At 48.7% G+C, this 21,021-nt stretch overlaps 1 protein-coding gene across 5 annotated transcripts in view; it reads left to right on the top strand.

Annotated features, from left to right (window-relative positions):
- Positions 1-21,021, top strand: part of GBF1 (golgi brefeldin A resistant guanine nucleotide exchange factor 1) — a 102,623-nt gene that overhangs the window by 53,227 nt on the left and 28,375 nt on the right. For all 5 annotated transcript variants that reach the window (XM_029080735.2, XM_029080733.2, XM_029080737.2 and 2 more), the window contains exon 4: positions 14,513-14,644. In XM_029080735.2, the coding sequence (XP_028936568.1) occupies positions 14,513-14,644 (132 nt within the window). The remainder of the gene's footprint in view (positions 1-14,512; positions 14,645-21,021) is intronic.

The following is a 21,021-nucleotide window of genomic DNA, read 5'->3' as shown; positions in this document are numbered from 1 at the left end:
ATCAGATTGGACACAAGCTCTGTTCCACATGGAGCTCACAGTCCAAGTTAGTTGGAGAAGGATTTAAGCCCACTTTACAGATGAGGTAAGAGGCACAGAGAAGTGAGGCGACTTGCAGCAGACAAGTGGCAGAGCGGGGGTTAGAAGCCAGGTCCCCTGACTCCCCCCAAGACCTGTGCTCTTTCCACTGGGCCACGCCGCTTTGTTGGGGGAGAATTCTCCTATCCCACATTAGCCCCGAGACAGCAGGCCCAGCTGGCTGCCGGAGCCTCTGTGGCGATGGAACACAGCAGCTGTGCTGGACCAGTCAGCCCCGCCCAGCAGCAGGGAGAATCTGGAAGCAAAACCTCTGGTTCTGTCCCCATGGGGCAGGACTTCCTACCTCCGGGGTTCCTCCCCCATAGTTGGTGCCATCAGAGGGTGATCCTCCCCTTCCCACCCCCACCCCGCCCCAGTACCCTAATCCCCTGCCGTCCCCTTTGCTTCTCTGGAGAAAGCCATTCTTAAGTCTGAGCTTTGGCAGAGTGGGAGAACCACATCAGCAGGGTCTCCACTGCCAGATCACAACAGCCTGAATCAGACACTTTAAAAGTTGGAGCAGGTGCGAGAAACCCTACTCCACCATCCTGACGTGTGCCAGGCCTGGAAGATTCAGAACGGGTTTAGGGGGTGAGGGATTGGGACATGCGTGGGTCAAAGATGTGCCTGGGATATTGCATCAGGTGTGTTGTGTGGCCCTGTAGAATGGAAATCATTGGGACTGGGTCTAATTTCCACCTGTGTATTTTTTTCCAGCACTTACTACAGTGTTCTACACCCAGTAAGCACCTATTACAATAGCTATTGAAAACCAGTGTGGCCTAGTGGAAAGAACACAGGCCTGAGAGTCAAGAGGACCTGGGTTCTAATCCCAAATCCACCACTTGTCTGATGTGTGACCTTGGGCAAGTCACTTGATTTTTCTGTGCCTCAGTTACCTCATCTGTAAAATGGGGAGTAAGACTGCAACCTCTATGTGGGACAGGGACTGTATCCAACTTGATTATCTTGTATCTTCCCCAGTGTTCAGTACAGTGCCTGGCTCCTAGTAAGCACTTAACATATCTCATTAAACTCCACGCTGCCCCAAACCAAAAAATGAATTACTGATAGAAGATGGCCTGGCTTGTGGAGAACTCGAGTCAGGCTGGGTGAGGTGCTGTGCCTTGGTGACTTTAGGTTGTTGCTGGAGTCTAAAGGTTTGCCTGCTGTCATGATCCACGTTGAGCTGAGGGCTCTGAAAGCTTAGTAAAACATGACCTCAAGCAAAACAGCTTTGCTCCAAATTGCTGGGAAGCATCAGCGCTAGAGAGACCAGCCTGAGGGAAGAGCCATAAAAAATGAGGAGGCTCTGCTCGCTCCAGAAGTCAAGCAGAGAAAGTCAGAAGCAGTGCCGAGCACTCTAAATGGCAAATGCCGAAAAGGTCCTAGTGAAGGAGTTAGTTGTGCGTGCCCAGAATGGAAAGGACTGTTGGCTGCACATCGGTCTTTTCGGCCACACCTACACATGTGGAGTAGTGTCATCTGCTAATGTGGAAGGTGATGAATGACTGTGGGAAGTGACAGCCAGCTTCCCACCCCATTTTTCCAGGGGTCTGGTCTGGTAAGATCTGGGGTCCTGAGGTGTCTTTGGGCTGTGGAGGGGAGGGGAGCTTTGGTAGAGAGTCTCTCCATATCTTTTTTTTTTTTTTAGTGGTATCCGTTAAGCACTTACTTTGTGCCAGGCACTGTACCTCTAAGTGTAGGGTACATAGAAGCTAATCAGATTGGATGCAGTCCATGTCTCACGAGGGACTCACAGTCTTAATCCCCATTTTACAGATGAAGTAACTGAGGCACAGAGAAGTTAAGTGACTTGTCCAGGGTCACACAGCAGATACATGGCAGAGCTGGGATTAAAACCCAGGTCCTCTGACCCCCAGGCCCAAGCTCTTTCCACTAGGCCTTGCCGTTTATCCTGGTATTTCCAGGGCCCAGGTGCCTGCTGGTTCTCTTACGTTCTGAACAGGCCGGGAATTTTCAGCTCCCTCCTTAATGGGAATAACTCACATATCTGTGACTCCAGTCCTTTCACCCTCATTATAATCTTGAATCCCTTCTTGCCTGTAGGCCTAGAAGACCCGCCAGGACTTCAAACTCACTATATCCCAAACTAAATTCATCTTCCTTCCTAAATCGCTCCTCTTCCTATCTTTCCCATCATTGCCTAATCTCAACTGTATATATTTTCATTACCCTATTTATTTTGTTAATGAATTGTACATCGCCTTGATTCTATTTAGTTGCCATTGTTTTTACGAGATGTTCTTCCCCTTGACTCTATTTATTGCCATTGTTCTTGTCTGTCCATCTCCCCCGATTAGACTGTAAGCCCGTCAAACGGCAGGGACTGTCTCTATCTGTTGCCGACTTGTTCATCCCAAGCGCTTAATACAGTGCTCTGCACATAGTAAGCGCTCAATAAATACTATTGAATGAATGAATGAATGAATATTTTCCCGGTCTCAGAAAATCACCACTTGTCATTTTTAACGTGTCGTGTTGTTTGCCTTCCATGGTCAGTCTCTCTCTGCCCTGTAAGATGTTCTGTAATATTTCTTGGATCTGCCCCATCCTCTTCATCTTAACTACCGTTACTTGGTTCAAACTGAAATCATCTCCAGGCTGGTCTATCAATCAGTGGTGTTTATTGAGTACTTACTATATGCAGAGCCCTGTCTTAAACAGTTGGGAGAATTCAAATGACAGAGTCGGTAGACACATTCCCTGCCACAGTGAACTTACAGCCTAGAAAAAAAGAGAGAGGTGGAGTCATTTTCTAAGGCAGTACAGCAAGGAAGCACATCAGTCAATCAGTTGTATTTATTGAATACGTACTGTGTGCAGAGCGCTGTTCTAAGCACTTGGGAGAATACAGCACAATATAACAAACACTTTCCCCCCCTCCAGTTTACAGTCTGGAGGGGGAGGCAGATATTAATAAAAATAAATTATTGATACGTATACATAAATTCTTGGGAGGCGGGGGGAAGAATCCATTGCCCCTGTATGGTTATGTACTTTAAGCCAGATCTGAATGTCTCTTCAGAAGCCGCCTTGAAGATCGAGGTAACAGTGTCAGATTTCATCAGATGGTGTGTGTGTGTGTTTTTTAATGGTATTTATTAAGTGCTTACTGTATGCCAGGCCTTATACTAAGCGTTGGGTTAGATACATATTAAACAGATTGGGGACAGTCCCTGTCCCACATGGAACTCACAGTCTTAATCCCCATTTTAGAGGTGAGGTAACAAGCACAGAGAAGTTAAGCGATGTGCCCAAGGTTACACAGCAGACAAGTGGTGAAGCCAGGATTAGAAACCAGGGTTTCTTCTCAGAGAGTGCTGGGCCAGGACTGGCCCTGGCTTTACAGGTCCTAACTCATCTTTAGGTTTGGTCTTCTTGATGAGGAAGTGCAGGGAGGAGGGAAAAGGATTTAAAGTGGATCCCACTTCATCGTTTCTAGGATTTTCCGCTTACTGTTTTTGTGGGGATACCTCTGAGTTTGGCAGAGTTTTAAAGCTGGATGATGAACAGCTCTGATTTGGAAGTTGATTGAGCATAAAGAATTTCATTAGAAAGTGGCCATCCATCACAGGGAGGGATACAGGCTGTGAAAAACATTAACTCCACACTCTGGGCAAGAGTACAGCTTTGCTGGAATAATGCAGCTTCTGTATAAAGTCTGTAAAAAAAAAAAAAAAAAAAAAGTAAAAGAGGAGATTGACTGTTGAGGGAAACAGGTGCTGGATCCTCATTCCCAAACCTTCACCGTTCCAGCCCACGCTTCAGAGCCCTCCTGGGCTTACCCCGGCAGGGATGGGCTGCTGGACCCTGGTGAGGCTCCAAGGGAGTGTGGTAACATCCCCCTGGCATAGTGGCTCTGAAACTTGGCAATTCTCTGGGGGACTGCCCCGAGGCATTTTGGGAGGGTGGATATTAATTTAATTTAAGGGCCGAGTGGGCTACCTGGGGTGGCAATCTAGGCAATCAACAACATATCTTTAGTTAACCCCTTGAGGCTTTTGTCATCAGCTCCTCCCCACCTCATGGAGCTGATTGTGGAAGCTGTGGTAGAAGAGATCGGAAACCGCTCAGGGCCGTAGGGAGAGGGGTCGGAGGAAGCCGTGGGAGTCCTCCTCACCTCTGACCCCTTGTTCACCTCAACCTTTACCGCTTTCAAAGCCCTGCTGAAATCCCACCTCCTCCAACAAGCCTTCCAGGGCAATTATCCGGTATCCTGAATCTTATCAACCCTTAGCTGCCTCTCGCACTTGTGCATTTCTTTATATATGCCCCATCTCCCTGCCTGTGTGTAGAGAGGCATATTAAATTGAACTTCAGTTTTATTTATTCCTGCTCCCACTGCTGGTGAATATTTCTGTGGCCACTTTTCCCAGTAGAGGGCAAACTCCTTGTGGTCAAGGTACCTGTCATATTTCTATTGTACTTGCCAAGTGCTTAATACAGTGCATTGCATTCATTAGAAGCTCAATAAATGCCAATAATTCTACTGCTAGACCGATGGCCTTATGAGGTGGATTTGAAGAGAAGTAAAAGGAAGTTTAAATTTACTTGACTCAAGCTTCTTAGCCCTCCTGATCCCCCGATGTTCAAATCTTTAGAGTGGTATGGGCTGGCAGTTATCAATTTCTAAAAGTTAGATTGCTGCCGGAACCAGTGAAACGGAGTTCTGAATCCAAGAAAAACAACAATGAGAATTTTTGTTTGGACTTCTTTTCCCCCTTGTCTTGTTTCTCCCTGAAGTTTTCCCTGGCCCCAGACCCTCGTGCTGCAATTGTCCACGCTCACCTGTCACCGGAGAGCTGAAGATATATAGATTGCAATGGCTTGGAATATCTCCCCGAGGTATTCCATGCGTGGGGCTCGGAATGAGCCAGAAGGGAAGTGAAAGCTATCCTGACCCCAGGAAACGTGCATCCTTTTCTCCTTGGACTTTTGTGCTGTCACTGTTAATCTTAGCCACCAATAGTGTTCCTCCTTGAAATTCAAGTGGTGAGGCGTAAAATGATCCTTAGTGATCCTAGGTGAGTGAGTCTAGGGAGCATGCTCAGCCCTCTGGTCTACCCTCAAGGTAGGGCGACTCGAGTCTTGCTTTCTCCACCTTGCTCAGCCTGTCTTCGGGAGAAAGAGGAGAGAGAGAGAGAGAGAGAATGTGTTGAGTGTTTTGAACTCTCAAATCCTATGAATCCATTCTTCATGTTTGCCGAGTCCTAGAGAACTGCTGAGTTGCTTTTTATTCTGCAGAAGAGCTTTGTACTAGCTTAAAGCAAATAACTCCCTGGATTTTTCTTGGAATTTTCTTCTAAAGAGCTCAAAGCACTTTGCTCTAGCTCTCTTACTTATGGCCAAATCCTAGGGAATCAGGGAGTGAATAAGAAATCTATGTTTCACAGAAGAAGTTAAAGCAGAGAGGTTAAGTCTCACCATAGTCACCTCAGTGAGTGTCAGATCTAGGACTCTTCCAAACCCAGGATTCTCTTCACAAGACCATGCTGCCTTCAGTGATGGTCAGATGGCCAAATGGGAACATAAGACTTTGGGAGTCATCCCTTCCCTCCCCAAACACCGCCCCCCCTCCCCCCCCAAATTAGATCTTGGCATTCAGGGTTTTGTGAGTGTCACTTTAACCACCACCACCATGTCAACCTTTTCCTGTCTCTGGGCCTACTAAGACCCAACTGCAACTTGGGAACTTTCAAAAGCTTCTAGGGTCTTTTGAGACCCGCAGAGCATTGCTCTTAGAGAGCAAAGTTAATGGTGGTATTAGACCTTAGGCCCTGGAACTCTTGCCTAAAATATAGTTTCCCAAGCAGTAAGAAGGTCATCTTTTGGCAGTGGAGCTATTGAAAGGTGAGCCCATTGGGTTTGCAAAAGATTTCACTGACAAGTCTGAGACATGTCCCCCTAACAGCCCTGGGAGGGGCCATTGCCATTTTTAGATGGAGGCTGTGGTGCGCAAGCAATCGATCAGTCATCTTTATTTAGCACTTACTATTATGCAGAGCACTGTAGTAAGCACTTGGAGAGAGTACAGTATAACAGAGTTGGTAGACACATTCCCTGCCCACAATTAGCTTACAGCCTAGAGAAGCAGCGTGGCTCAGTGGAAAGAGCACGGGCTTTGGAGTCAGGGCTCATGAGTTCGAATCCCAGCTCTGCCACCTGTCGGCTGTGTGACTGTGGGCAAGTCACTTAACTTCTCTGTGCCTCAATTCCCTCATCTGTAAAATGGGGATTAAGACTGTGAGCCCCACGTGGGACAACCTGATTCCCCTATGTCTACCCCAGCGCTTAGAACAGTGCTCGGCACATAGTAAGCGTTTAACAAATACCAACATTATTATTCATTATTATTATTAGAGAAAAAAGAGAGAGATGGAGCCATTTACTCAGGCCGTATAGCAAACAAGCAGTTGATCCAGAATCAGAACTCACAGCATCTTCATTTCTTTGAGTGCTGCCTTGCCCTTAACTGGATTTTCTCCTCTTTTTTTTTTTTAAAAAAAAAGGGGTATTTGTTAAGCTCTTCTTTGTGCCAGACATTCTACTAAGCTCTGGGTAGATATGAGATAATCAGGTTGGACACAGTTTGTTTCCCACATGTGGCTCACAGTCTTCATCCCCATTCTCCAGATGGGGTAACTGAGGCACAGAGAAGTTAAGTGACTTGCCCAAGGTCACACAGCAGAAAAATGGTGGACCCAGAACTAAAACCCAGGTCCTCTGACTCCCAGGTCCGTCCTCTTTCCACTAGGCCATGCTGCTTCTCGCAGAGAAGAGGAAACCAAAGAGGGGAGTGGGCCGGGAAGTAGTTGATAATAAAATCTATATGCCTCTCTGAAATGGAGGTCTTTTCCTGCAGGCTCTCTGGAGAATTTCAGGGAGAAAGCACTCTGAGAGCAGGGGCTATGTAAAGCTGTGGAGAGGAGTTCTGCTTTAAAGTGTAGCGGCAGAAGCTTTAATTTCTCTTGGGCTTTCAAATTGCCTGCTTTAGTTTAGACCCGGTATTGTCTGTGCCATTTGTAAAACACCACAGCAGAAGGATGATTACAAGAGTCTTGGGTTTGCTAGCGGGTTACAACCTAATCACCTTCCCTCGAACATGTGCCAATTTTCTTGAGCAGACTGAGAAACTTCTTTAGAGTTGACACACGTCAAACTGTACAGTCAGTAAGACGAGCGGATCAGTTGGTGCTCAGGCCCCGATGTTGGGCATGTGGCCATTTCCCGGGGGTTTTATTTAGCCTGGCTTGCTTCGTTAGAGCTGCCTTTTTCTCTTCCCTGGATTTGGAGGGACCTAGGGAAACCTGGCTGTGATTCGTTAATGCCCAGAAATCAGTAACTGTCGGTGTTTAGTCTTGGGCAGATCCACTGGGTAGGAGGTAGTTCTTTCTGTTCTGATTTAGGTGGATTTAATTAGTTCATTTATGGTCCTAGGTCTGTCCACATGTTGCTGCTGTGGCTAGAAGTTGGAGTGACTAGAGCTGATTGTGGTGCCAGGCTTGATTCATGGGGCAGGTGTTGGGGAGAGAGGATGGGGAACTTGACTGAGTTTCAGAGGAGAGGGCATTTAAATTCCCAGCAACTCTCAAGTGAGTTGTTTCCTTTCTCTGTAACCAGGCACAAGTGATGGAGAGTGGCCTTAATCCCTTTTTGCCCCTGCTTGTTGGGAACTAGCTAGCCCACTCTCCAACGGAGCCCTTATGGGCTCTTCTTAAGCAACATCCCCAGAACTACTAGAAGAGGCTTCCTAGTCTATGGGGACGCAGTGTGGCCTAGTGGAATCGGAGGACCTGGGTTCTCATCCCAGCTCTGCCCCTTGCTTGCTGTGTGACCTTGAACAAGACAACTTCTCTGGACCTCTTTATCTGTGAAATGGGGATTCAGTATCTGTTCTCCCTCCTGCTTAGATTATGAGCCCCACACTGAGCCTGGACTATGTCCAATTAACATATACTCTATCTTCCTTAGTGCTTATTACAGGACTTGGCACCTAGTAAATTCATGACAAATGCCACAATTATTATTATTAGTGCTTAGTACTGTGTGTGACACATAAAAACTTAAATACTGTAATCATTATTAATAATTAATTCACCTAGTGCAAAGAACTGCTCCTCTCCCGAGACCTTAAGGAGATGATGTAAAGTGAGAACTTCCAACCAGCCAACACACGAATTGTCACCCCAAGTACTGACTGGCATTTGCTGGACACCACCTCTTGCTAATTATATGTTTGTGACAGTTTAATTACAATTGTGGCATTTGTTAAGGGCTTACTATGTGTTAAGCGATTCTCCATTACTGGAGTGCCCCGGGCCAAACCAGATCAATTTCAGTTTAGGAATTGTTCATTCTTTTGTCATTATTACTTTCTGATACATAAATATCCAGACTGTGGTCCCATAAAGCTGTTTTCAATACTTAAGACTTCTAAAAGTATCTCTAGAGACCGGGGTGTTTGAGAGCTTGGTTTTGTGTCGGCGTAAGTCTTCGGCCCGAGGAGAACCCAGTCTTCGGATGCGGCCAGTCGCGATCAAACCATCACAAGCAGCCGAACTCTAGAAGTCGAAGTGTCAAAAGCTGAACCTCATGTCATGGCTCCAGAGTCCCTTAAGATCTGCTGCTATTGAAGCAGACATTTGGGAAAGAAAGACTGAGAGATGGAAGCTCTGGGGCAGTTGTCAGGAAAGGAGGCAAATTGGGATGGACCCCACTATACCAGATGCCTGCAGCTGTATCAGTTATTAACGTCCAACTTGTGCTCTTGTAATCAGTCGGTGGTGTTTATTGAACACTTACTGTGTGCAGAGGACTGTACTAAGCGCTTTGGGGAGTACAGAGGGTTAGGCCCAGGCTGGAGCTAGAAAACACCTCTGTTGATGCTTAGGCAAGCAGGATGGGAGAAGGTGGGTGATACAGTTACTGCCAAAGGCTAGGGATGAACCTTTCAGCCCTCCCTTGGCACCCTGTAAACTTCTTGTTTGGGATTAGACGCCTCTACCCCAGGTGTGTGATTTGTCTTGGGTTAGATGTTGCCAGCTGCCACCTTGGGGGTTGTAAGCTTCCTATTCATGATCCAGTCATTCTGTAGCAACCATGCATCTCAGAAAACTCAACTCTTCTATGTGATTCCATCCTGAAAAGGTCTGAGTGATCATCTGGAAAACAGGGTAGGGGGGCTTGCTGTACATCTTTGGAGGTCTGATTTTTAGGAATTGTGTTCTTCATGGTCTTTTTGGGACACCAAGAGACTGTTTTGGGAAAGGAGGCCTTGGGACAGGGATAGAAATTCCACGTAAAACAGCCCCACAGTACAAGGATCCCCGCAAAAGAAGGACGATGTCAAAATAAATAGAGTTTTGTCCAACAGGGGAGGTACTGCGTACCAGGGAGGGTGTGTTTACAGGGTCAGGGGGAAGTTGGGCTGGGTAGCCGAGTGCTTTTGGGTCCCTGACTTTAATCAACCCCAGTGCCTTAGAGATCATGCATTTGAAGTTCAAGGGAATTCATTACTGGATTTTTAAGCATTTTCCATATGCTAAGCTCTGAGGGAGATGCAATACAGTCACATGGGAAACAGTCCTTATACCTCATGAGATCTGGACTTCTTTCTTCACCGCAATTGAGATGATTGGAAAGCACAATCCCTGGCTGAAGAGCCCCCACTCCCCTGACAAAAACAAATCAAATAACCCTTTCGTCCCCAAATAGAATTTCACTCTGCATCTCAAGACTGGGGGCAAGGAGAGCTTTCTGAAGAGTAAACCAAAAACAAGCCCATCTTTAGGATCATCCACTAGTTGGTCCATTATTGGTGAGGCAGTTGAGACTAGACCCCCTAGTTGGGTCCCTGAAGCCTGGGCCCTTCAGTAACAGAATGAGCTGACTGGAATGGGGTGAGGGTGGGGAGGTCAAAGGCCATACAGCTTGCTGTGTGAAAGGGCTAAAGCGAGTGATTCTGGGTCACAGTTGCCTGTCCTGGGGCTAAACTCTGTTGAAATAACACGTCACAGGCCATTTTTTCTTGTCCATTTAATCCGATTGAGAACGCCTAACCGCCCCTGATAGGAATCACTCAGGAGTGAAGAGTGTCCCCACTAGGAAAAGCAGCTTATGTGAGCGTTTTAGATCAGGAATGTGCCAGCCGGGTTTCAGCTAGAAGAGAAGAGGTTGGCCCTGGACAGGGTGGGCCCCGACCCCCACGAAGGGGATTGGGTGAATGGGCCATGGTACCTCTGGGCTAATGGCAAGGTTGAAATCTTCCATCCTTAGAGAAGCAACAAGGCCAAGTGGATAGAGCATGTGGCTGGGAGTCAGAAGACCTGGGTTCTAATTCTGGCTCTTCCACATGTCTGCTGTGCAGCCTTGGGCAAGCCACTTAACTTCTTTGTGCCTCAGTTTCCTCATCTGCAAAATGGGGATTCAATAACTGTTTTCCCTCCTACTTAGACTGCGAGCCCTGTTTGGGCCCTGATTATTTTGTATCTACCCCAGTGGTTAGTAAAGGGCTCGGTGCATAGTAAGCCATTAACAATTATCACTATTATTATTATTATTATTGTTATTATTGTTATTGTACTTCTTGGAAAGTAAAAAGAGAGACGGTGGGGAAGAGGGGAGGGACACAGTGTATACACACACACACACACACGTCCACAAACAACATCCTGTAGGGCTCCGGTTCAGTTAAGGACCCTGGCCTTAGGAATCAGGAGATGTGGGGGCTATTTCTGGCTCTGCCCTTCACCCTCAAGATGACAATGGGTCAAGCTAGCCCAGGGCTGTCTCGACTTAATCCTTCAAGGAAAGGAGGAGAGGCCTACTGATCGCCTACCTTCCCAGGTGGCAAAGAGGGGACAGCAGGCTGAACCCTTGTGGCAGACCACCACGGCTTACCTAGTGTGAGAGAAGCTGTTTCCCCAGCCCCACCCCCTCCTCTGTGCCATCAGACCCCCCCATCTGACTCCTGCTGCAGACCTAAAAGGGCCTCAAACGTGGCCGGTAGGACGGATCTCCTCAACTTCTACAACATGGGGAGGGAAGGCTGTGTCTGTAACTTGTGACTGTCAGAAAACATCATGAGGAATCCGAAACCCAGCTCTTCTAGCCCCCAATGCCTTATTCCTCATGGTATTTTATCGCTTTTTTTAATATATATTATATATATATATATATAATTGTTTCATTCATTCCTCAGGGGTCTGTGGCCGACCCACCTCCCCCTCTTTACTCTTAAGATTGTGAGCCCCTTGGGAACCAGGGACCATATCTATGTCTCATCTGTATCCTTCTTTCCTAATGCTTAGTGTAGTGCTTTGCACCCAGGAGATCCATAATGAATACCGTTACTCCTGCTGCTGCTGCTTGTGAAACCTCTAGAGAGCTGTACTCCTTGTTTAACATCGGCAAGAAGGCTGGGCTTCCAGGAGGGAAGAGTCTGGGTTATTACTCTTCTTCTTATTATTAGTCATTGGGTGGCTAGGAGGTGGGGCTGGGGCCCGCACCAGAAGTAGGTCACCCAATATTGAGAAGGTACTTCATACCCCTCTTCTTGCCCCTTCTCCTGCACCAGCTGGAGGCTGGATTTCCCCTTCTTTGCTCTCTTCCTCTACTCCTGTCCCCTCCCACCAAGAACATGAGCGGTCACCTCCACTGCCCCCTCCACCCGACCTGCTCTCTGTTTACTGGACTGTTTGTGCCCTGCAGCTGAGTGCGCTCCAAGCCAGGGATTTGGCTGTCTGGTGGTGTCAGGTGTCCTGTGTGTTGTGAAATATTCTGGGCCACTCCCGGTGGACAGCACCCTGAAACCTCTCCAGTCAGTACCTCGACCCTAATCAGACTCCATGTGATCCCTCCTCTCTTCCCCTTCCCTCCTCGCCTCCCCTTCTCTCACCTCTTCTCTCCTCATCCCCTCTTCCCCTCTCCTCCTCCCCATCTCTCCTCTCCTCCCTCCTTCCTTCCCTCCTCATTATCACATGGAAGATGGAGTATATGAGCTTCGAATCCCTAGAAGGGCAAGGCCCAGTGCTAGGCTCTTGAGTAGAAAGTTCATCCAGAAAAATGGCATCCCCTCCCTGGTGGAGTTCCTATTCTCAAAAGAAATACAGAGCCCCAGAGAGAAAGATGGTTTTCAAATATCAGTTACACAGATCAATCAATCAGTCAGTCGTATTTACTTAGCACTTACTTTGTGCAGAACACTATACAGAGATGGACCATTTTCTTGCAGTCTGGAAAAGCTGTGGTCCTCAGAGGCCAAATGAGCAGCCCAGAGTCATTGCTCCCACCAGGTGACCCTGCTGTTTTAACTCTGACTAGTAGATCTGCAGAGGACTGATGATCCCCTTCCTATCCGACCTCACTGATTTCCTTTTTCAACCCAGCAAGCTCACTCCCCTTTTCTCTAACACCAATTTATTCCCTCTACCTCAATCTCATCTGTCTTGCCGCTGAACCCTCCCCCAAGTCCTCCTTCCAGCCTGAAACTCCCACTAGCTTCTTATCTCCTTCCTCACCTTCAAAGCCATATTAAAATCCCATCTCCTCCAAGAGGCTTTCCCTGACTAAGCCCTCATTTCCCCTACTCCCTATCCCTTCTGCATCACACTTGCAGTTGGCCTTTATTCACTCCACCCTCATCCCTACAAGCACTTAATGAAGTTACCTGTAATTTATTTTAATGTCTGTTTCCCTCTCTAAACTATAAGCTCCTTGTGGACAGGGAACATTTCTTCCAACTCTGTTATATTGCACTCTTCTGAATCTGCCACTCTCTGCCCTGGGAACTTGGGCAAGTCATTGAACTTCTCTGTGCCTTAGTTCCCTTGTCTGCAAAATGGAGATTCAATACCTGTTCTCCCTCCTACTTAGACCGTGAGCCCTGATTAACTTGTATCTTTCCCAGTGCTTAATATAGTGCTTGACCTGGAGTAAGCATTTAATAAATACCACAATTATAGATGTCCAGCAGTTGTCCGGAGGAACAGGTTGCAGATAGCCAGCCCTGGGTGTCAGCTTTGATGCCTGCCTGGATCTCATTCATTCATTCATTCATTCATTCAGTCAGTCAGTCGTATTTATCGATGGCTTTCTGTGTGCAAAGCAGAGCTGAACACCATTCCCAGCCTTCAAAGAGTCAGTCCTCCTGTACAGTCTGTCACTCGAGCCTACTCTTGTGCCGTAGGTGCTCAGGGCTTCCTTTCACTTTCTTAAAAAGCTGGGGCTTCATTTGTCCAATGTGTCTGGGCATGGCTCCAGAAACCTTAGACCAAGCAAGAACTGCCCTGCCTCCTCTAGGGCATCCCCAGGAAACCAAGAACCAGTGTTCTCTGTCATCCAGTCCTCTTGTCCAGTGTCATCTCCCTCCCACCCCCAACCTCTGGAGGGGCGGGGGAGTCATGTGACTCCCTAATTTTAAGAATGAGGGATGAGTCTTGAGCACACTCTCCTGCCAGGGAATAGAGATGCCCCTCTTGAAGAGAGTGAGCTGGTTGTCCAGCCTAGGGCTGATGTGGAGAGTCAGTGAAGGTGGGAGGGAATGGGGGAGGAGAGGCAGGTTTCTGACAGCTGATGCGAGCGTGGTACGGGAAACCTTGGAAAATGCTGCAAAACCTGCCAATTAATTAAAGCATTAATTTAAAGAGCAGCCGCCAGTGGCGGCATATTTACCCAGTGCCCTCACTAAAGGAGGCTCCAGAAGGCTACAGGGATGCTCACTACATTTGCATGAGAATGAAGGCGCTTCACAAACCCATCTTCCTTTTGTCTGACAGCCCGATGGGCTGCCTCTTGGGCCCGTGCTTTAGATCTTGACATCAGGGCTGAGCCAGATTGGAAAACCAATCTGGAGCTAAGATCGGGAGGAACAGCGTTAAAACCCAGGATAGAGGGGAAGAGGAGTCTGGCCCGTGGTGGTAGTAGCCTAAAAGCCTCTCTCCGGAAATACAGGCTTTAGTTCCCGTGGCCTAGGTTAAGGCGTACAGATCTCATGGATCAAAACCCCAAGTGGTCAGTGGCCACCTCTCCTCTCCCTCCCCTTTTGGCTTGGCCTGTGATCTGCCAAGAGGGCAAAATGCCAATGTGTGGAGCTCTTCTCCCCGTCTCGGGGATGCCAGGGATGTTGGGGACTGGGTGGGGATCAGCGGCATTAGGCTTCTCAGCCAGTTGGTATTTAGCCACCTTGGGCTGGGTCAGAGGTCAGCCCCTCTGCCTAGCAGCTGGAAAGAACAGGCAGGGTTCTCCTAGGAGAGCTCAGGGATCGAGGAACTCTCTTCCGACATTTGACCTGTGGCCGGGGGTCTTCTGTGGACGTATACCAAAAGCGAGAAGAACACTGTTGGGGAAGCCCGAGGAGCCTTGAGGACAGGTGAGTAGTCCCTTCCTCACCTGCTGGCATCTTATTTTTCAGAGCTCTCCGAGATCGAGCCCAATGTCTTTCTTCGCCCCTTCTTGGAGGTGATCCGCTCGGAGGACACAACCGGTCCCATCACCGGCCTGGCACTCACCTCTGTGAACAAATTCCTCTCCTACGCGCTCATAGGTAAGAGCCCCTTCTCCACCGAGCCCTTGGACGTGACATGACCTCATCTCCCCTTTCTTTTTCTCCCTTTGGAGTAGTTTTCTCCTTTCCCCTGTGACTCTTTGAAGGTCAGGGCTAGGGTCTGACCTGTCAGCCTGAGTCAGAAGAGTTTGTTTTATGGTATTTGTTAGGCGCTTACTGTGAGCCAGGCCCTCTACTAAGTGCAGGGGTAGATGGAAGCTACTCAGTGCTTGGAACAGTGCTTTGCACATAGTAAGCACTTAACAAATGCCATCATTATCATTATTATTATTATTATTAATCAGGTTGGACACAGGCCATGCCCGACACGGAGCTCACATCCTAATCCCCGTTTTACAGATGCGGTAACCTGAGGGACAGAGAAATCGAGTGACTTGAACAAGGTCACACAGCAGACAAGTGGTGGGGCCGGGATAACAATCCAGGACTTCTGACTCCCAGGCCCATGCTCTATCCGTTAGGGCATGCTGCTTCTCTAAGAGTTGGTGGGACCTTCCTCTGTAGGCAAGCCCAGACCAGGAGGACCCTCTCTCTTTTCACAGTGTCTGCAAGCCTAATCCTGTTAGCCACTGTATCTGCTCCAGGCTACTGGATTTTACTGGACATTTTTTCTTCCACAATGCTCCTTTGCTTTACTCTCACTGGGTAGGAGTGCAGAAAGAGAGGCAGGCCCTTACTCCATCCTGCCTAGCCTTTGGGCAAAGATGTAGTCAGAGCCCTGAGCTGATGGTAAAGAAGAGCGGACGGGAGGAGAAAAATCATCCCAGTGCCCGGGAATTTAGGAGAGACTAATGGACTTTTGTAACATAGCTGCTGCCTCTCCAGTGCATCAGAGGGGACTGGGCTCTCCTGGGGCTTGGGAAAGGGCAGCGACAGAAATAGGGAAAAGCGGGGTATCTCCACAGGGAACTGCTTCTTAAAGAACTTTGGAACTCTTATTCCCTTAGGGGTGGAGTAGAGGGCTACTCCCTTCCCCCACACATCCCCCCCAGCCGGCTACTTGGCCAGTGGCCTAGCTCTGAGAGGCACAATCTTGGGGTCACAGGAGTAAAGAAGGGAACTAAGCCTAGGGATGAAAAGCCAAGCCAGCCTAGCGTGGGTTCCCAGGCCAGAGGGTCAGGCTGAGGGAAGACTTGACGCAAGCTGGTATGGGTGTCGTGTAGTGCAGGCCCCAAGCTTTGAGACAGCCCCTCCTCAAAAAGCTGACCGAGTTGAGTTCTCCCATAATAGTAGGGCTCTTCCTGGCAGCCCAGCACTGTGTGGGGCTTCCTGAGGTGAGATCCGAGTGCTCGTCCCAGAGTGCTGACAGGGGCAGTCGTGAGTGGCCTTGGAGTAGTGGGGGACACTGGGCATTTCCTTAGAGGTTTACTTGGAGAAGCAGCGTGGCTCTGTGGAAAGAGCCCGGGCTTAGGAGTCAGAGGTCATGGGTTCTAATCCCGGCTCTGCCGCTTGTCAGCTGTGTGACTTTGGGCCAGTCACTTGACTTCTCTGGGCCTCAGTTACCTCATCTGTAAAATGGGAATTAAGTCCGTGAGCCCCACATGGGACAACCTGATCACCTTGTATCCCCCCAGTGCTTAGAACAGCGCTTTGCACATAGTAAGCACTTAACAAATATCACCATTATTATTATTTCGATGACCTGTAAGCAAACCACAGGCTTTCTACTTCAATTTCACTTTGCCCCATCTGTGAAGTTCAGAAAGAACAGAGTTGGAATTCGGGTTCGTGGTTCTTGAAGCCCCGGGACCTGAGCCCCGCCGGCAACCCGGTTTGCCGTCGTCTAAGGCCTCTACTGGTGGGGCCAGCCGCCTCTCTCAGTGACCTCTAGCAGCTCTCCACTGAAGAAATGACCCCCTGGGGAGCCCTTCTCCTGGCCAGAGCTGGCTTTAGCTGTGGCCTCTTTGCACGGAGCACCATCTACAGGCCATTTTTCTACACAGTTGCAGGATGCTGCCTCTCACGCCCAAGAGCCCGTTTGCTGCCCGCTCTTCCCCAGCCCACTAGCACTGGATACGGAAAGAGAAAGAGCATGCGAACTATGGAGGTCGTCGGGGCAGAGGGGGCACGTGTGGCTGGGGGACAGAAGCCGTTGGTGGCCTCCAGGATACCTCTCACTGAGTAGACAGTAATGATGATGGTATCTGTTAAGGGCTGACTCTGTGCCAAGCACCGTTCTAAGCGCTGGGGTAGATGCAGGGTCATCAGGCTGTCCCACGTGGGGCTCACGGTCTTAATCCCCATTTTCCAGATGAGGTAAGTGAGGCACAGAGAAGTGAAGTGACTTGCCCAAAGTCGCACAGATAAGTGGCGGAGCCTGTAGAACCCACGACCTCCCAAGCTCCGGCTCTTGCCTCTAAGCCACCCTGGAAAGGTACTGGCCGATGGTCACAGTGAGGTTGTGTGAGGAAGCTAAGGGTGAAGGTATGAAGAAGCATCGGAGCTCAAAGGGGCAGCGAGTTGGTCGAGCCAGAGATGAGGCACTTCAGGTTTCCGTGGGGAGCAGGCATCAGCTATGCCCCTCATCTGGTCGAGGCTGGGAGGAGAGGATTTGGGCAAGGGGTGATAAGCAAAAGTCCAAGAACCGTTGTACTTGGTACAGCTACTCTTTCCTTTGGCCTGGGCAAGCCGATTGAAGGGTTTGGAGAGAACAGAAGAGTGGCCTTCCTGCCTAGTTGCTGGCCCTTGGAGAGAGGGAAAGAAGGACCAGGCAGAAGAAGATGCACCAGAACTCCAAGGTCCTGAGCCGGCTAGGATCCACCTTGGGTCTTTATTCCAGACAGCCGTGAGGCTGGGTGTGCTCTGTTGACCACCCGTCTCGCCTTCCTGGCACTGGGGGCTAAGACCCTATCCCTCTTACCTGCCTTTAGAGGAAATGTACTCTCCTGCTTCATTCAAGCTTGAGTACTGAATGCCCCAGAGCGATAAGGGGATTATACCCCCAAGAAGGGAAGAAGAAAAGCCACCAGGGGAGTAGCGGGGAGGGTTCCTGGGGCGGAGCCTGCAGTTTAGAACAGTGCTTTGCACAGAGTGAACACTTAATAAATACTACTGCTGCATCAGCTCCTTCTGGAGCACTGTAGAGACAAAAGCAAATCAGTATCTTATGGGCAACTGGGGAGCCTCCATCTCTGCAAATCTAAGAAAAAGAGAGTCTAAGGAAAGAGAAGCAGCATGGCTTAGTGGCAAGAGCACAGGTCTGGGGGTCGAAGGGCCTGGGTTCTAATTTGAGGTCCACCACTTGCCTGCTCTGTCACCTTAGGCAAGACACTTAACTTCTCTGTGCCTCAGTTACCTCATCTTTAAATGGGGCTCATCCCCATCCTTCTTAGTAGGACAGGGACTATGTCCAGCCTCACTATTTTGTATCTTACCCAGTGCTTAGTTCAGTGCTTGGCATATAGTAAGTGCTTAACAAGAGCCATAAAAAAAATTAGTATCCCTGCAGAGTGTTGGAAGGGGAATGGAGTTTTAGTCCTTGGTCCAAGGCTGGGTGAGGCCTGCCCAGCGACCCGCTCAGCAGCACGTTCTACCCCTCTTTGGGTAGGGGGTGGGGAAGGTATACTTCACTCTGGCCTCTGTCTGCCCATCTCCAAGGGGCCTATGGGGAGAAGGATGAAGAAGCAATGCAAATAGCCTTTGGGCTTAGAGAATCCAGGGCTGGAAGGGCTTTTACAAATCATCTGGTCTAGCTCCCGTCCTCCAGACAGGTGTCTTCCTAAATCATCCACGACAGACCGGAACTGACTTTTCTTTTCTTAGACCTGCTGAAATGGAGACTCGGCAGTTTCCCACGGTCGTCTGTCCCAGGGCTTTCTCACCCCACAGTCAACTTTTCAGTCGACCAAAATCTCACCTGCTCTGATTTAAACTCATTCTTCCTGTTTGTCTGTCTGAGAACATGGCGAGTGCTTCCTTCTCTCAAGGCAGTCACCCCTTAGCTTTTTCTTCTCCAGGCTAAGCAACTGCAGTTCCTTTATCCCTTCTGTCAAGGACTCATTTTCCTTTCCTTTATTCATTTTTGTTGCTCTTCAGTTTCTCCCCAGCCTGCTTAAATACAGTGACCCAAACAGGACACAAAGAAGCAAGAAGGGTTTGGCCATTGCAGAGTAGAGAGCCAAGGATAGTTTGGCAGTCTTTGCAGGTCACTCTCCCCTTAATAAATAATAATAATTATGATATTTGTTAAGGGCTTACTGCATGTCAAGCACTGCTCTATGCCCTGGGGTAGATATAAGATTACCAAGTTGGACATCGCCCCCGTCCTTCATGATGCTCACAGTCTATGTCAGAGGGAGAGAGATATAATCCCCATTTTACAGATGAGATAATTGAGGCATAAAGAAGTTAAGTGACTTGTCCAGGGTCCATAGCAGACAAGTGGCACAGCTGGGAATAGAACCAATGCCCTCTGACTCCCAGGCCCATGCTCCTTCCACTAGGCTATGCTGCTTCACAGAATCCCAGAATCTTCTTGGATTCTTTAATAATGACAATAAGTTGTTAACCCATTTAGCCTGTAGTCAACTCTGGCCCCCAAATATCTTTCTGCCCAGCCTCATTTTGAATTTTTTATTGGAGTTTTTTATCTCTACTAAGCAGGATCTCTACTAAGCAGGATGGAGTTAAGTGGAAGCAAACTATCAGATCCACACCCTGATGTCTGGCAGTGCTTCCTCCAACGTACCTTCTGTGGAGAGTCATCTCTTCATTTTTCTCTGAGCTCTGGATTTCTAGGGAGGACTAGACTGTACCTAAGGCCAACAGTAAATGAGTTCTTGGGCAAGAATCTGGCCCGGACCCTCCTTATGGACTGTCTTGGGTCAGACAGGATTCTACCTAGGTTTACAATGCTGGTAACAATCTTGAAAAGTTTTCTCTTCCCCGAATTCATACTGACCCTGAGATTTGTACTTTTATTTCAATAGTGGTTTTTGTTAAGCACTTACCATGTGTCAAACACTGTTCTAAGTGCTGGGATAGATACAAGTTAGATCAGACGCAGTCCCTGCTCCACATGGGGCTCACAGTCCAAGTAGGAAGGAGAACAGGGAAGCAAAGTGACTTTACACTCACTTTACAGCTTGGGAAACTGAGGCACAGGGAAGTGAAGTGACTTGCTCAAAATCCCCCAGCAGGCAAGTGGTAAAGCTGGGGTTAGAACCCAGTTTCTCTGAGTCCCAGGCCTGTGCTCTTTCCAGTAGGCCACACTGCTCCTCCTGCTGCTCCCAACCCTCCTGATCTTCAGTCGGGTATCCCAAGCAGTGGGGTAAGGGAGCCCCCTTGCCAACCTGATAAATACCCCTCAGGATAGGAATTGTGGCCCAGGGGCAGCTTTGCCCCATTGCCCTAATGAGGGTTCTTCCTTTGTCTCCTGCCTGGGCCTTAAGGCTATTGGAGATAGGCGGGGGAACACCAAGGAGGGCCAGCCTCTTCTGGTTTTCCTGAAGTCTCAGCTTGTTACCCAGCCTCCCCTCAATCTGAGTTAAAGAACTCTCCTCCCCTTCCCTAATTAGTGAGGTCTTAACTCGTGTTTAGTTTGTCCCCCTTCCCTCCTAAAGTCTGTTTGGTTAAGGCTGTAACAAGATTCTTGCTTGGCGCGGTTTGTTTGAAATGAAGAGGAAACCGAAGCCAGGGACAGCTTTCCTAAAGCCACTGTACTATAGACCCAGATACAGTTACAGCATCAATCTCTGTGTCTGTCTCTGTCCTCTCCAAGCACAGCCTCTTGCTGCATTCCCCGACTGCCACCCCCCCATATATATATATATATATATATATATATATATTTGAATCTTGTTATTTATATATATACCTACACCAAACCACAGCACACTCCTATCCCCCTGCAGCTGCTGCTGGGCTCCTGGACCCAGAGAGAGAGAGGAGAGAGACATATGGAAAGATAGAAGGGAGAAGGCTGCTGCTGCTCTGGTATTGAGAGCCTAGCTCCCACTCAGTTCAATCAGTCAACCAACCTGTGGTATTTGAGTGCTTCCTGAGTGCAGAGCACTATACTGAAGTGCTTAGGAAAGTACAGTAGAGTGAGTAGACCTGGTCCCTGCCCTCTAGAAGCATACAATCAATGGTATTTATTGAGTGCTTACTGCATACACACGCTTGAGAAGCAGCATGACATACTGGATAGAGCATGGGCCTAGGAGTCAGAAGGTCATGGGTTCTAATCCCGGCTGTGCCACTTGGCCACGCCACTTGGCTGCTGTAGGACCTTGGGCAGGTCTTCTCTGGGCCTCAGTTACTTCATCTGTAAAATGGGGATTGAAACTGTGAGCCCCACGTGGGATGGACTGTGTCCAACCCGATTTGCTTGAATCCACCCCAGCGCTTAGTACAGT

Source organism: Ornithorhynchus anatinus, chromosome 16 (assembly GCF_004115215.2).
Source record: "Ornithorhynchus anatinus isolate Pmale09 chromosome 16, mOrnAna1.pri.v4, whole genome shotgun sequence".
NCBI classification, from domain to species: domain Eukaryota; kingdom Metazoa; phylum Chordata; class Mammalia; order Monotremata; family Ornithorhynchidae; genus Ornithorhynchus; species Ornithorhynchus anatinus.
This window is presented reverse-complemented; position numbering and strand designations above follow the sequence as displayed.